Genomic DNA, 16,560 nt, shown 5'->3' with positions numbered 1-16,560 from the left:
TGCCCCCTCACCCTCACCCCTGGCCTTGAGGGGCTGGGTGCATGCGGGCTGAGCGCTGACCCCCGGGGCATCTCTGCCCCCGAGCGCTGGCCTGGGCCGGGGGCAGGAGCCATGGATTTTCGGGGGAAGAAGTACGAGAGGGGCAGCAACTGGTCGGACCCTGAGGTGGTGGAGCTGCTGCAGCTGTGGGCCGACGAGTCGGTGCAGATGGAGCTGGAGAGCTGCCTGCGCAACCAGCACGTCTTCAACCGCATCGCCGAGGTGCTGCGGGAGAAGGGCATCCACCGCACGGGGGACCAGTGCCGGGAGAAGATCAAGAAGATGAAGCTGGAGTACCGCCGCATCAAGGACAACAACAACAAGGCGGCCCGGGGCGGGCGGACGTGGAAGTTTTACGACGCGATGGACCGGGTGCTGACCAGCCGCCCCTCGCTGGCCTACAGCTCCCTCAGCAGCAGCGTGGCACAGCAGGTGCTACAGGGGACGATGGTGGAGAGCTACCACCATCAGTTTGCTGCCTCCACGCTGCCCTTCGGACACTCGCAGCACCCTGAGCTGATGGAGATCAAATGCGAGGAGGTAGACTCTGATGAACGCTGCTTGACCCCGGAGCCTCCGCCGCCCATGTCCTACCAGCAGGGCTCGCCTGACGAGCACGAGTTGGAGCGAGCTTTCTTGGACAGGGCCCAGAATGACTCTCCCATCTCCAGGGTGGAGATTCCCATTGAGACCAGTGTCTCGCCATCAGGTAGGATGGCATCTTTTCATTCAAGCCTGAGCCCTTCCTTTGGGTCTAACCTTTAGAGGTACGTGTGGGTCGAAGACAATTAATGCATCTGCAGGTGGTCACCAGCAGTGTGGGTTAAATTAATTCTCTCGGTTCTATGCAGAAGGCAGGGAAGAGAAACATTGTTTTACCTGCGGGTGGAGCAAACGAAGATACTTACTTAGTTATAATGTAATTAATTTACAGAACTGGCTTCTGTGGGATGCAGAACTTTGAATGTTTTGATTGAGGGGGAGCGGGTAGACAGCATCACCTTGATTAAATACTGAAGTTGGAAAGGGATTTTGTCTCCCTGTCATCATACTACTTGCAGAGTGCATAGGGAGAGTGGATTGTCATTTGTTGTAGTTAATTCTGGATCGTTGCCAGGGAGAAAGTGCTGAATTGGAGCACGGCAAGATAAAACACGCTGCTTTCATGCATGTGCTAGATAGATATAATCTTACTTTTCCTGTGGGACTCAGGCAATCTGATGTTTTGTTGTTTTTTTTTCCCAAGCAGGAGTAGCAAGTGTCTGTTTACACCAGTCCTAATGTTGTGTTGTCATTTTAAAGGAATTGCTGACAATTTAGTTCTCTGTTTTGAAATATCCACAGGTTTCAGTGAGCCAAACATGGCCTCTTCATCCCGGATTCAGAGCGTGGGGCCTCGACCTGGCTTCTCCACCTTGCACCGTCTGCGGAAGAAGCGGAAAGGTCAGCGAGTGAAAGACCCCCTCGATGACCTCCTGCTGAAGACCCTGACTTCTCAGCGGGCCATGGAAGAGCGCTTTTTGCAGATGGAAGAGCGGCGGTTGCAGCGGGATCTGGAGGTAGAAGAGCGGCGAATGCAGTTGGAGCAGCGGCGTTTTGAACTGGAGAGGGAGCATGAATTCCGTATGTTCAATGTTTTTGCTCAGATGCTCAGCATCTTAAAGCAGAGCAATGGTGGCTCCTCTTCCTCTGTTGTATTGCCCAGGGGCTTAGATTTTGGCCAGGCGCTGTCTGATATTGCCGGATTTGGAGGAGTTGACCTGCAAGAGGTGAGGGCCATGCACCTAGGCCGACCCGTCTCTGAGAGGAGATCCAACATGTATGGTTTCTGTAATCCTGGTGAGTTCCAGAAAAGTCCCTACCTGTCTGCAAGAGGAAACGTTGCCAACATCTTTCGTGGCTCCACAGAGGAGGGTTACAAGGCCTATCATGCTGACAAATATGATGAAGACAAAAACCCCAATGTGAGTGAAGTTCCCCTGCTGTGTGCCTTTCCAGCTAGGAGACACCCGAACAAGGGTGTTTGGTTTTTTGCTTTTTTCTTTTCTTTTTTTTAAAACAGGTGGCTGAGTGTGGGCTAGAATGTGATTTTTATCTCATAGGTGCCAATTGGCTCAACCTCTGCCTTATTAAAGCACAGAAGATTAACTACAAATATTTTTTTTCCCTCTTGTATATCAAAGATTGCACTTACTTTAGCTTTGGGTTGCCTTAGCAGAGTTTCCTGTCTCAAATGAGTGTTGATCTGCAGAACGTCTGGGCTAGGAACACAAGTTACACTTCAACTGGTTTAAGTGATCAGACAACGGTTAAACCTGTAACAGAACATAAGTTCAGTGCACATAAACCAGTTTCAGAATGGCCAAATCCAGTTTGAGATAAACCTGGTTGAATGTAGTATCAGACTTAACTTATTGAAGTCAAACTGGTTTTTGGAACTTCTGTCCCAGATCCCGTCCTGGTTTAAGTTAAATCAGAGTCCCTCAGCATCCCAGCATGCTCTTCAGCCCTTGGCTGAGCTGTGCTCTCTGCTCCAGTGGATCAAGGCTGGTGCCACCCCTCCATTCTAGCAGGGATAGGGGTGTGGCCAGACACCCCTTTCACCTTGGGGCCCCACCCCTTGGGTGGGGCCCCAAGGTGAAAGGGGCAGGAAAGGGGTTTATTTCCCTCTCCCTTCCCTGTCCCACCAGCACGCACCTTGGCCAGGGTCTGCCAGGCGGGCACAGCAGCCCCCATGAGGCATTTTGCCTTGCTTGCTGCTCAAGCAGCGGGGAGCATAGTCAGCCCCGGCAGCAGCCTCAAGCAAACGGGGGACAGAGAGGGGTTTAATTCCCTACTGTGTCCCCTATCCCACCAGCACAGACCTGAGCCAAGATCTGCCTAGCCATGGCAGAGCAGCCCATGTCAGGGTCTCCCCCCCACTTGCTGCAGCAGCAGCAGGGTAGGGCATGGCCAGATGCCCATACTTGAGCTAAATACAGACATTCAAAAAGCCCAAGCCTGAATCAGTTAAATCTTTGTAGGTTAGTCTAACCTCCGTAGATTGAACCGGCAAGCAAGTGAATAGACATTCCCTTTTGATTCCATAAATGCAGGAACATGCCTGCAATGTCTCAGGCCAGAAGCTGGGCAGTGCTACAGCAAACCGCTCAGCTGGAGGGAAACTGATCTGGGGGGGCTGGGTTGGCTAGGCCCCTGGAGCCTGAGTATGACTCAGGAGGGATTAAAACCCGCACCCTGGCCTGCGCAGTCCCCAATTGGGGTGTGCCTGGAGGGGGAAGGGGGAAGAAGGCACTACCAGGCATTTCCCGCCTTCCCACCATGCCACTTGAGTGGCGGGGGCGTAGTCAGCTCTGGCAGCAGCCTCAAGTGAATGGGGAAATGGAGAGGACTTTAATTCCCCACTCCCTCCCCTGTCCCACCAGCATGGACCCCAGCCGTGGTCTGCCTGGCTGGGACAAGAGCAGCAGAGGTGGCAGCTGGGGCTGGAAGACCCCGGCTGGGGTTCCCTGGGGGGGATAAAACTCCTCCCTGCCACCTTCATCTCAGGGGGCAGTGCCAGCCAGCGTCTGGCCATGCCCCTGCCTCTGCTGTTGGAGCAGTGAGGGGGGAGCGATCCTGACACGGGCTGCTCTGCCCCAGCCAGGCAGATCCCAGCTAGGGCACAAGCCGGTGGGACAGGGGAGAGAGGGAATTAAACCCCTCTCTGTTTCCCCGTTCACTCAAGTGACGAGGTGGGAGGATGGGAAATGCTTGGCAGAGGCAGTTTCCCCCTTCCCCCTCCAGGAACACCGTGGCTGGGGACCATGCAGGTCAGGGTGGGGGTTTAAACCCCCTCCCCAGCTTCTGGTCTGAGCCATTGCAGGCATGTATGTCTACTTGTGGAATCAAAAGTGAATGTCTATTCATTTGCTTGCTGGTTCAATCTATGCAGATTAGACTAACCTGCAAAGATTCAATTGATTCAGGCTCAGGCTTTTTGAATGTCTGTACTTAGCCCTAAAGTTACAGGAAAGCAAGCAGAACTGTATTCTACCTTATACATCATTAATATCATCCATTGAGCTCTGAATGTAACATCTTTTATCACTGATGATGATGCAGGAGGTAGATGGACCCAGCTAAGTTTTCAAAGCCATGGTGGAGTTTCTGTCACTGACTCTTAGAAAGGTATGCTTTGCATCCCATTTAAGGCATCATTCAGAGCTTAGGCTGCCTGTTTACTTCTTGCCATTCACTTTCCCTGTACAGGTCTGTCACTTTCCCACCTTGGATTTCCTGTGTTTCAGGAATGCTCTAATAGCATCATTCACCATACCAACTATAGCCCAAGAGACAAGCTTCTACTTTTCTTCATTGTTGTCTATTTTTGTGTACAATATAAATAGATTTTTAAATTGATTTATAGATATATAAATAAAAATAACAATAATATCATAAACATACAGTCTTGGTATTTATCTTGGTGGTTTTGTTTCTTTGTTTGTTTTTTGTTTTTTAATTTCTTGACTGACTCATCCCAGGCTGAGAGCAAAGATACATATAGCAGATTTATTCTCTCTGGAATTTATGATGTCAGATTCTGAGCCAGGAATTACAGATTAGCATTTCTTCTCTCAAGCAACAATACTGCAACCTGCCTTTTCTATTTAGCTCTGTAAGAAAAGTGAAGTTTTTATGAATAAATTTTTAGAGTGGAAATTCATTGTCTGATGGGTGCAGAATTTTGGATAAAGAAATATTTCCAAAAGACAGCTGAAAATGTGTTGAGTATAAATCCTGGCTCTCTCAGCTAGGAAGAATTATATGAAGCCTGATTTATGCTTCCATGAAATGAATGATTCAGTCATATATGTTACGTTAATCGATATAAGCCTTGGGTTTCTACCCAGTTCCAGAGCATTTGCTAAAAAATAAATCCAGGTAGCACAGCAACAGCTCCTATCTCTAAAAAATCATTCTCTTTTTTTTTTTTCCCTAGGGGATAATTAATTTTGGTACCAGTGAGAATAAGCTCTGCTTTGATCTGATGTCCAAGCGGGTAAGTTGGCAGTACTCTGCATAATTTCTCCTGGGTCCTACGCTTGGATACATGGTTTGCTGATGTCATCCAGATCGCCGTGAGAAACTTATTTCTCCATGAGTGCATATCTGTCAGGGTCTCCGGTCTGCTCTCATCGCCCATCATGGCTGCGTATTTCTATAAGTTATCTTGCCAGATATTGAAAAATGAGGTTTTCTATTACCCTTCTTTGTGGTACAATCTTGGCCTTTGGGGGCCTGACATCTTGGAAAAACTAGATACAAATGGGGAAAAAAAATGATTTCTTCATGTTGATATGTCTTCATTTGACACAGAGGTGTCTAACCCTAAGCTTCAGAACCCGTTTTGCCATTCCTCAACATTCAGCTCAGAAGAGGTTGATAGAGTCTGTTACCAAGCTGTACAGTTTTGAACTTTTCCAGATCTTGGCAGAGTTTGGCACAAGTGAACAGTAGCATCGAGTATGTCATGATGGATAAATTAGTGAACCTCTAAATGGTCATTGTGGTCACTTACACCAGGGAAAGGCCTGAGGTATAGCATATAACTCAAAAACTTTGGGGGCTTGCACTGGTTCAGGCTGTTGTATGGAAAGACAACAGTTTGTCCTATGTACACATTTCTTTGTGGGTAGAGTTGGTGTTGAGTACCTGACAGAGCCAGGCTCCGCTAGAGTTCACTGAAGTTCTTTCTCATGCTTGCTCCCATTTCACTTCTGTCCATCCTCAAAATGTTCCTTATTTTATTTCTGCCTGCTATGCCACTGACTTGGGGGTATGTCACCACAACATTCAGCTTTCCAGTTAGCAGAACAGGTAAGGCAGAACTGCTGCCTGGTAGCCGTGTGCAGAAACCTGCAAGGTGCCTTGTAGGGTGTGCAGGCTGTTTCTTCTCCCTGTACTCCATCCCTTTTTGTCAGTGTAATGTGTGCAGTAAATAGGATGAGGGAGAGACAGAAGACAACTGCGTTCACATTAGCCGTGAGGGGACAGTGAATTATTTCTACTTCACTCATCCTTATGCTGCTGGTAATTTCCATGTATGTTATATTAGACATGGAAATGAAAAAAATTGCCTCTGACTATTGAATCACTTCCCTTTAGTGTTTATAGCATTGACTCACAGAGCTGTATACCTGTTGGGCCTATGAGAAGACAAATTTTTCACAAATCGATGGGCAATGCCTGTTATATGCAGTGAGGAAAGAGTAACTTATTGGATTTCTGTCTACAGCCTCTGACCCATAACCCAAGCAGGATCAGACATGACATCCTAGGGTTTTCCTTGCTAGCTGGTCCATATGATTTGCTCGTCTGTGCAGTATCACCTTTAAGGCCCCTCTGGCTTCTTGTTGTGTTGTCATTTGGGCCAAGGCTTCTGATGTGTATTCTGATGCTGTATTCTCCAGATGAGTTCAGGAAGAAAATCTGAGGCGGCATGCTTCTACATTAAATAGGTTTCAAGAGGCATACAGAAGTGAATAGAGGAAAATACTATCTGAGCCTGTAATACTATGTTATAATTCTGCTTGGAAGAAGGGTCAGTATCGTTTCAGCACTCAGAAAAGGAAATCAGAATCCTAGTTTTGTTACATTTTTTATATCTTGAGAAAATATTTTAATCTGCCCACTGATTTTCCTTCTGTTCCTTTTGTAGCTGTCACCTGTCCCTTCACATTTCTTTAATCACTGCCTTTAAATTTGGTCTTTTTTATCAAATCCATGAAAAAGCACCATGTATGAAATTTTGTTTCCTTTTACGTAAAACAGCCTTCTCATCACTACTGTGGTTCCTTTTGTGACTTGTGAATTGGACTGCTTGAAGTCCTTCTGGTTACTGCCTTGAAAATATTTAAAAGTAAATAGTTATATGCATTTCATTTAAATGTAAACAGGAAAAAAGTCCTAAAGGCTACCGATCTTGGAGCCAACGAGAATGAAACTCTATATGAAACTGAAGGGAATTCTTTCCTGCTGAGAAATATAGCTTCTATCACAAGGGAGATTGTAAATTTCACCTTTCTCTGGCCTTTAGAAAACTCCCCTTATGCCTTAATATAGTTTGTGAAAACTTTCCAGAACTGCAGAGCTGAAGAAGCCACATCTGTTTGCAGCTGAGGCATATGTAAATCTTAGATCCATTCATATGAGAGGAAAATACCTATCTGTCTGCAATTCAAAGTCAATTTCATCTCCCTCTTGCTCTTTAGAGCTGTACAGAAAGCTCTTACAACTTGGACTTAATTCCTAGCTAGCTGGGAGTTGCTATCATCAGAACTTGGGTCAGGGCCTCATTGAAGCTCTTAGGGCTGCTTAACTTGGTTCAAAACGTCCTCTATAGGGGTCTCTTTTCTATGGGCATTCATTTTGTATTGGCCTTTGTGCTTCTTTCTTGCAGATCTCTGTGCAGTGAAACATTGCTGCACAGTTCTGATGTCCATTTGCTTTCCAAAGCCTATTTTAATCCTGCTGAAGTCAGTATGGGGTGGGTATGTTTACATGTGCACATATGTATGGGTACTGTCTGTACAGCTGTGCCTGTGTTTCTGATTTTAATGGTTGTGCTATTTCCTTCTTGTTCTGATAGCTGACACAGAGTGATATGAACCTTATGGAGCCTCCCTTGCTGCAATATCCTGATTGGAAAGGGCATATGTTGTAAGTAGTTTCCTTTATATTTACCTGCTAATCAGAATCCATTAATGCAGACCAAGTCTGTTGCATAGGTCACCTGAAACTTATTTAATACCTCTTCCTTTTCTTCCCAAATCTCTACCTGTGATACGGTTACAATTCTTGATGCATCTGAGTAGATAGCAGTTTGCTTTTAAAAACAACAAAGTACAGGCATACCTTGGAGATATTGCGGGTTCGGTTCCAAACCACTGCAATAAAGTGAATATCGCAATAAAGTCACGAATTTTTTGGTTTCCCAGTGCATATAAAAGTTATGTTTACACTATACTGTAGTCTATTAAGTGTGCAATAGAGTTATGTCTAAAAAAACAATGTTCATACCTTAATTAAAAAATACTTTATTGCTAAAAAATGTGAAGTGAGCAAATGCTGTTGGAAAAATGGCGCCGATAGACTTGCTCGACGCAGGGTTGCCACAAACCTTCAATTTGTAAAAAAACGCAATATCTGCGAAGCGCAATAAAGCGAAGCGCAATAAAACGAGGTATGCCTGTATTGCTTGTATTAAGTAGATGGGTAAGTCCCACACAGTTCTCTGTAACTACAGTGGATGATTTTGGCCTTTAATCCTTCCCATGATTTATGTCTTGACTAAGCAAACTACAGAAGTGTGAGCATAGCTGTAGATGTTTTCTGTGCCTCTTTATCATGCATACAAGGTGCTCTTAGAGCCATGAGTCTCAAGCAGGATGCCTTGAGATCTTTCAGGGGTGCTACATAGTGTTAGCAATGCCAGGTGGGCAAGTATGATTCACAAGACAAACCCAGAGACTTAAAACGGGAAGTAACAGTGTTAAGAACTTTCTGACCTGTTGCGGTGTTTCTGAGTTCTTTGCCATTGAAAAATTGCTCTATTTTCCATAGTCTAAAAACGTTGAGAACCATTGCTTTAGAACATGGTACCAATTTCCTGAGTTATATTCTGTACTATTTTATAGCTGTAGCCACCAGTGTCTAATGTATCCTGGTTTATTTTCTGAATTATCTGGGAAAACTCAGCTTCTTGGAAAATAACCTGAACCAGTCTTCGCTATTGTGTCTTTCTCAGCTTGCGGGAGGAAGTGGCCCGATTTTTGACCTACTACTGCAAGGCTCCTGCACCTCTTAAGGCAGAAAATGTGGGTAACTGAATGTCTGTTGGTGTGTCTTCTAATATATTGCCATTCATTATGTAGCAGTTTTGTCTATTATGTTTTACAAATATTTAAACTTTAGCTGACTGACCCTTTTACCATGGAAACAAGTGTGTGATCACTGCTATCAGTATGGTGACTTGCAGACATTCCAACAGCTCTTCATACACAACTTGCTTAATAGACTTCACTTCCAGCACGTAGCTTCCCTTGTTCTTTCCCTCCTGTTTCCACTGTATCCTGCCAAGGTACCTCACCCATGATTTGTGGTAACACTTCCTGCTCCAGTCCTGACCTCTGTCTGGACTTAGAGAATGCTCAGATTGTTCTTTTCCTATATTCTCTAGCACTGTTCTGCTGATGCACCTCAGGATAAATCCTCAGTCTCGTGACTGTGTGGTAGTTCTGTTGTACTAGAGCTGTGATGTTAAATAGGCAGCCTGCTGGCCCACGGGGCTTCTTATGGTCTGGAATTGGGCCTAAGAGGCTCCCATTGGGCAAAAAAGTTGGGCATCTCTGTGCTAGAGGACTGAGGAGACAGCAGGTTTCAGTGACTTTATCAGAAGTTATTTTGTAGTGATGTCCTTCAACAAGTAGAGTTAGCATCTGTCTTGCTCTTTCTTCTATAGGTGATTGTGCTGAATGGCTGCGGCTCTCTGTTTTCTGCATTAGCTACAGTCCTCTGTGATCCAGGAGGTAAGTGGGATTATTAGAAGACATATTGATTTACAACATGGTAGCTACAATACAAGGACTATATGCTAGAGGTATAATGATAGAGTCATTAATTACTCTGTGTCTTCTCCCAAACACTGCTCTTCTTCAGTGCAATGACTGTAGAGGAGGCTCAGGATGTATCTGTAGCAGTTTTTGCCATCAAATTCACATCCCTTCATTGGGAACACAGGTCTCCTGCATTCTCGCCTATCTACTCCTAAGTTCCTCCATTGTTTCAAGATGGATGCATGTCTAGATGTAGGTCTAAAGTGTATTGATGCTGAGTTGGGTTCTTGAGAATGGATGTTTCCTGATCCAGTGCTTGCACTGGATCCAAAAGAAACTTGCAAAAAGGATGGAGAAAAACACTAACTTTAAAATTTCCAGGGATCATAGAGCATGGAACTCGGAGCCAAAATATCACTAACAGGCCTTAGTAAGGAAGAAAAGATTTTGACTGTAGTTCATTGGTTTGTTTTCTTGGTTTTAGAAGCCATCTTGATTGCCACACCCTTTTATGGAGGTGTCACCCAGAGCGTGTTCCTGTATGGCAATGTCAAGCTGGTCTATGCTTATTTAGACAGTAAGGTAAGAATTGAGGGTGGGGAATGCACAGCTTTGCAAGTAAAAAGAATTGGTATCGGTTAGAGGTGCACCAATACATCGGTTCCATATCGAATTGGTACTGATATAGAGAAAATTGACAGTATCGTAAATCATCTTTTTTTGCCTGATGTGGCCGATAATGTGGCTGATAAATGCCCCATGCATGAGCACAGCTGCAGCATGCATGTGGCCAGGAGTGCAGCCTGGCGGCTTGGAGAGCAGCATCTGGCTGGTAAGCCTGTTGTGGGGGAAGGGGTGGAGGGGCATGTGGGAAGATCGAGGCCACCGTGGTGAGGGAGGGAGTGGGGCAGGTGCTGCACAGCTGGGGTGGGATGTGGGACGGAGCTGTGAGTGGCTCACTTGGGGGACATGCTGAGGGGGGGTATCTCCCACCTCTGTGTGCACCTGAGAAGGCACAGGAGGGCACGAGCCTCTGGACCCTGGATCTGAGCGTGGGGTGTGGTGGCCTGTCTCTGTGAGCTGCGGCCACACCAGGCTTTTCCTGGCAGGGGGCTGGGCTGGAGCTGTGCTTGGGGTGGGCGGCAGCACTGCTACGGGGGGGCTACAGTGAATTTTGGGGTGGCCGCAGCTCCCCCAACCTCCCCCCCAGCCCCCTCCCAGCACTACCACCACTCACCCTGAGCACAGCCCCTGGTCCCAGCCTGCAGTGGCAGCCTGCCCTCATCCTGCACAGATCCGGGGGCACATGACTCCATGTCCTCCTGTGGTGAATGCAGGGTGGGAGCCATCTCTGCGCCCTCCGGATAAGCTGCTTGCAGCTCCGTCTTGTGCCCCACCCCAGCTGAGCAGCACCTGCCCCAGCCCTGCTCCCTCCCTCACCATGGGGGCCTCATTACGCTCCAACCCCCCTTCCCCCACAATAGACTTAGCAGTCCAACACTGGTCTCCAAGCTGCCTGGCTGATCTTGGAATCATATCAGTATTGGCTGATATGGCTTCTTAAAAATTGGCCCAAAAAATCTCTATTGGTGCACTCCTAATATTGGTGGAAGGCACAGTAACAGTACTCCCTGACTAAAACCTTTGACTCAGTACTTTCATGCTCTGAAAAGAGTCCTCAGAACAACCTGGGCCAAGGGCTGGCAGCCCACAGCCCACAGGCTAGATCTGGCTCATGGAGGTCCAGTCTGACACAGGGGACCAAAGGTATGGAGCTATGCCTTGTGCTCATCACCTCCACTACAGAGCCTGCTGCTCTGGGGCATGCCTAGGCTTAAGCTTGCTGCAGATGGGCCAGGAATCTGCAGCAAAGCTATATGTAGGCAGCAGGGTGTTAGGAGGCTGAGGGGGAAGAGTGAAAACTTGCAGCCTGCAGTCAAGGGCTCTAGCCCATGCAGACAAAAGGTTGCTGATCCTTGACCTAGGTGGTAGCCTTCAGGTATTATCCCATTTCCTGGTTAAGGAAACTATTTTTTTTAATTCACTTGCTCAGGGCTACAGACCTATTCCAAGGTGGGATTAGAATTCTGGCTTCCAGGTTTATGCTCTGATTGCCCACTCCCAGAAACTTGCAGTAATGATGCAACAAAAAAAACCCCAGAAACAAATTTAGAATAAGCCTCAGAAACAAAACTCCCTTCTTTCCAATTCAAGGTTATCCTAATTTAGGTGAGGATAACAGGAAGATCTCTGTGTGATCCATTAGCAGGGTTTCTTTGATTTTATTTATTTCCTCGTTGTTTTCTTGGAATGGGAGGATGGAAGCTAAGTAATTGCTGTGTTTTGTAGTTTGGGAAATTTTGCAGAGAATATGGTTCATAATATGTTCTGTAGACAGCACTTGTTTTTATCTTTTGGGTCCTTTTCAGATCACTGGGACAAACACTCGGCCTTTTCAACTCACAGTGGACAAGCTAGAAAAGGCTTTGCAGGATGCCCGGGCAGAGGTACGTGTGGTTGAGTCTGGTTTTGTTGGGCCTCTTAAGAGTGTTTGGTAGAGGAAGTGGTGTATATTTTGAAGGTACAAAAGAGAGACAAGAGTTTTGGGTAAGCTTTTCCTGTAGGTTCTGAACCCCTCCACTTGTACTTCTGCTCTCTTGTTACCTACTTTGGTGTCCCTCTGTTAAGGCACATTTTGCAGTTTGTGAACAGGCAGCCAGAGTCCTGGCTTGCCCACTCCATTCCTAGTTGCCTTCACAAATGATTTCTTCCCATTTATCTTAAACTCATATACCAGATACAAGAGATTCTCTTGTATACTGAGGAAGTGTGAGAGGATCTTTGTCAGGGGGCAGGGGGGAGCTTGCACCCAGCACAAAGATCCAGGGGCTTGCACCCCTGGGAGGGCTGCGGGGCTGTACCGGACTCCTCCCAGGGGGGCAGGCCCTTGGATCTGTGCCAAATGAGAGGAGGCCTGGGACTGGTGCTGGGCTCAGGCTGTGCCCAGCACCACAGAAAATTGCTACTGCCACCTGTCCCAGGCAGCAGTGGCAGCCTCCTCTCATCTGATTCACCGATCTGGGGGCTCGCACCCTTGGGAGGAGTCTGGCACAGCCCAGCAGCTCTCCCAGGGGTGCAGGCCCCCAGATCTGTGTCCCATATGAGAGAAGACTCAAGCTGTGGCAGTAACAATCTTGTCTGGTGCTGGGCTCAGTCTGTGCCCAGCGCTGGTCTCAGATGGGAGAGGCAACCTGAGCCTCCTCTCATCCGGGACGCAGATCTGGGGACTTGCACTTCTGGGAGGGCTGCTGGACCCCTCCTGGGGGTGTGGGTGCTGGGATCTGCACCAGATGACAGGAGGCTGCCACTGCTGCCTGGGACCAGCACTGGGCACTTCCTGCACCCAACGCTGGGGAAGACGGATGCTGCCTCTGGCTCCAGGCAGCAGCGGCAGCCTCCTGTCTTCTGAGCGTAGATCCGGGGGCCCGCAACCCCGGGAGGGCTGCGGGGCTGTGCTGGACTCCTCCCGGGCTGCGGGCCCCAGGATCTGCACTGGATAACAGGAGGCTGCCACTGCTGCCTGGGACTGGTGCTGGGAGTAGCTTGTGCCCAGCACTGGGCTCCATGGAGCTCAGCCCGGCAGTGGGAGGCAAAGCGCAGCCCCAGCTCTGCCTGCCTTCTGCCACCAGTCTGTGCCCCGATTGGCTCCACCAGCCCCATGGAGCTCAGCCTGGTGGTGGGAGGCAGAGTGCAGTGCTGGCTCTGTCTGCCTCCCACTGCTGGGCTGAGCTCCATGGGGCTGGTGGAGCCAATTGGAGCGTGGCGCTGGCTCTGTCTGTCTCCCACTGCCAGGCTGCGCTCCACCTCCCACCACCAGGGTGTGCTTCATGGGGCTGGTGGAGCCAATTGGCGTGCAGCCTGGCGCGGGAGGCAGACAGAGTCAGCACTGTGCTCCAGTCAGCTGTGCCAGCCCCATGGAGCACAGCCCAGTGGCAGGAGGTGGACAAAGTCACCGCTGCGCTCCACCTCCCGCCACTGGGCTGAGCTCCAGGGGGCTGGCAGAGCTGCTTGGAGCGCAGCCCAGCAGTGGACAGAGCTGTGCTCTGCCTACTGCTGCCAGGCTGAGCTCTATGGGGCTGGCGGAGCCAGTTGGAGTGCAGCCCCGCGGCGCGAGGTGGACAGAACCAACGCTGCACTCCAATCAGCTCCGCCAGCCCCATGGAGCCAGCCGATCAGAGCGCAGCCTGGCAAGTGGGAGGTGGGGAGAGCCAGGGCTGTGCTCCCTGCTGAGCTGAGCTATATGGGGCTGCAGAGCCTCTTGGAGTGCAGCCCTGGCTCTCCCCACCTCCCACCACTAGGCTGCTTCAGAACTCAAAACATTTCAAAACGGTTTGAGTGCCCTCATTTTGTTTTGAAGCTGTTTCGATGCATTTTGTTTCGTTCCAATTTCGCTGTTTCGAGCTTGAAACATGTTGAAACAGCTTCAAAACAAAACAGTTGGTGAAATTTAGCACAGCCCTGTTATGCATGGTCAGATCAGGTCACTGGGGTGAGATATATTGTGCATGGTGGAGGTGTGAGTTCATGTAGAATGAATAGGAGTCTTGCTATGTTAGCAGAAGGGGAGCTGAAAATTTACAATAAAGTGTTCTAATATTGTGTTGGTGGTTGTTTTATAGGGCATTGCTGTAAAGGCCTTAATTCTCCTGAATCCCCAAAATCCTCTAGGTGACATCTACTCGCTTTCAGAGCTACGTGACTATCTGGACTTTGCAAAAAGGTGCGTCAGCTTGAAGGGTTGAAGAGACCTAGGTCAGAGGTAGTTTTCCAAGTCAGGTGTACTAGTCAGCCTGTTTGGCTCTGAATATCCTGTATACCAGAAAAAACATCTGTTCTGAGTCACAGAGGAAATTGTTGAGGACTGAAGAATGGGAGGAGGGATGGCACACCGTGTAGCCATTTCATCATCCCTGGATTGGCTAAGCTGTTGTGTAAAAGGGTGTTGGTCATACCTGTTTGTCAGTCCTCGTCGTCCAAGAAATGCATTAATTTACTAAATTTGTCAGGTACTCATAGGAATATGGTGAGATACACCAGCTGTTGTAGGAAATTGAGTTAGCTCCCCCACAACTGTTTTGTATGTACAAAATGGGAAGCAGAGAGAGGTGAAATTCCATCTTTCACATGAATCAGCTTCTCCCCTCTAACTTCATAGATTTCATAGACATTAGGACCGCAGAAGATCATCGAGTCCAGCCCCCCACCCAGAGGGCAGGAAGTCAGCTGGGGTCCTAGGATCCCAGCAAGATAAGCATCCAATTTGCTCTTGAAGGTGTTCTGAGTAGGTGATTGAACCACCTCCGATTTGTATCTTTTTTAGGTGGATCATGCTATAGCTTATTCAAGTGATGATAAAAATTATTTTTAGGTTAAGTAAGTCTGAATTAGAAATTACTGAAAGCTTTGACATGGTTGTGGTGAGAGAGATTAAATGAGCTGTGTGGGTCTTGCTCCAATATTATGCATACATTACATGGCCCTTAAGTTTCTGAGAAGGTGTCTCTCTGACCCTTGATTGGGCAAAATTTTGATGCCCCATTATTTATAGAAAGCAAGTCTCCCCAGAATTTTGAATCTACTTCTGATTTTTCTGGCACAAACTTGTGGTATTGTACTCTCATAATCTCTCTTTTTTTTCATTTCAGGCATGAGTTGCACATAGTAGTAGATGAGATCTACATGCTGTCAGTTTTTGATGAATCAGCCACTTTCCACAGTGTTCTAGGGATAGACAGGTAAAGCCAGCTCTACTTCCCTAGGCACCTGTTGACAAGACTGCAACTTGCTGCCGTTGTCGGGGTTTATGCCGAAGATTCGAATTGTGACCCAGCAGGTGCTGGGTCTATCTCATATGATTGCTTTGCAGGTCCTCCTAGTCTGTATGGTTTGAAGGTTGCCAGAGAAGAACAATCTTAACTATTCTATCTGGAAATACTTTTAAATGTGTGTTTTAGTTCACTGCTTGTGACTCTTCTAAAAGGTTGAAACGGAAGCTCATTTTTCTGCTGAGTGTTGCCTTTTTTCTTTTCTAAACACTGGTGTCCCATCCCATTGGTTCTATAGGCGTATGTAAAGGCTGGTGTTTAGCTTTGCTTACTTATAATAAGATAACTGCCATTTCCTGGGTCAGGTTACAGGTCCATCTTGCAGTATCCTGTGTCAAACAGTGGCAGAAAATGGATGCTGAAAAGAAGAGTGAACAGGGCACGAGCAGGGTTTTTCTCATGCTCCCCTCTCAATTGCTGCCTCCAGAGGCTGTACCCTGAACTCCTGTGTTCAATAACTACAGATGCATCCTTCCTCCAAGAATTTGTCCAGTCCCTTTTTGAATCTGGTTTAAACCATCAGATTTCACAACAGCAGAATCACAGCGTTACTCCAGAACTAGACACTTGCTTTATTAAATACAGGATAAAAGTGAGACAGTTGTTACAAAGCTCATTTAAAAAAAAATTCTTACAAATGTTGTTTAATAGCTTAGCTGAATATTGAACAGACATTTTAAAAGATCTTCTTTTTCTCCATTGATTTTGTTTCTGTGTTATGTTTTACTTGCATGGACAATGGAAGTCAGTTGCTCAGTTTTACTGTCTTGTGTTAGCCCTAAGTTACTGAATTTGAGTTCACAACATTTTTGCAAGAGAATGTCTTAAATTCTGCCCCAAAAATGTCTTCTTTGAAATGTTAAGACAATAATGAAGAAATTCATTTTATTTTTTCTAATATCAGGGCCCTGATTTCTAGAATTCGTAGAATCATAAAATCAGTGAGTCGGAAAGGACCTAGACAGATCATCTAGTCCGACCCCCTGCCGTGGGCAGGAAGGAGCACTGGGGGTGGGAGGGGTCATAAGACCCCAGCCAGG

General features: G+C 47.3%; 1 protein-coding gene across 1 annotated transcript in view; it reads left to right on the top strand.

Annotated features, from left to right (window-relative positions):
* The first annotated feature begins 10 nt into the window (after nt 1–10).
* ACCS (1-aminocyclopropane-1-carboxylate synthase homolog (inactive)) overlaps nt 11–16,560 on the top strand; it is a 30,321-nt gene continuing 13,771 nt past the window's right edge. Inside the window, exons 1-10 of the mRNA XM_019519362.1 lie at nt 11–748; nt 1,384–2,003; nt 5,021–5,080; nt 7,670–7,740; nt 8,828–8,897; nt 9,542–9,608; nt 10,120–10,217; nt 12,065–12,142; nt 14,315–14,415; nt 15,341–15,430. Coding sequence (XP_019374907.1) covers nt 112–748; nt 1,384–2,003; nt 5,021–5,080; nt 7,670–7,740; nt 8,828–8,897; nt 9,542–9,608; nt 10,120–10,217; nt 12,065–12,142; nt 14,315–14,415; nt 15,341–15,430 — 1,892 coding nt within the window. The 5' untranslated portion in view covers nt 11–111. The remainder of the gene's footprint in view (nt 749–1,383; nt 2,004–5,020; nt 5,081–7,669; nt 7,741–8,827; nt 8,898–9,541; nt 9,609–10,119; nt 10,218–12,064; nt 12,143–14,314; nt 14,416–15,340; nt 15,431–16,560) is intronic.

This window comes from Gavialis gangeticus, unplaced genomic scaffold, assembly GCF_001723915.1.
Source record: "Gavialis gangeticus isolate Ggan-Ray unplaced genomic scaffold, GavGan_comp1, whole genome shotgun sequence".
Classification (NCBI taxonomy): domain Eukaryota; kingdom Metazoa; phylum Chordata; order Crocodylia; family Gavialidae; genus Gavialis; species Gavialis gangeticus.
This window is presented reverse-complemented; position numbering and strand designations above follow the sequence as displayed.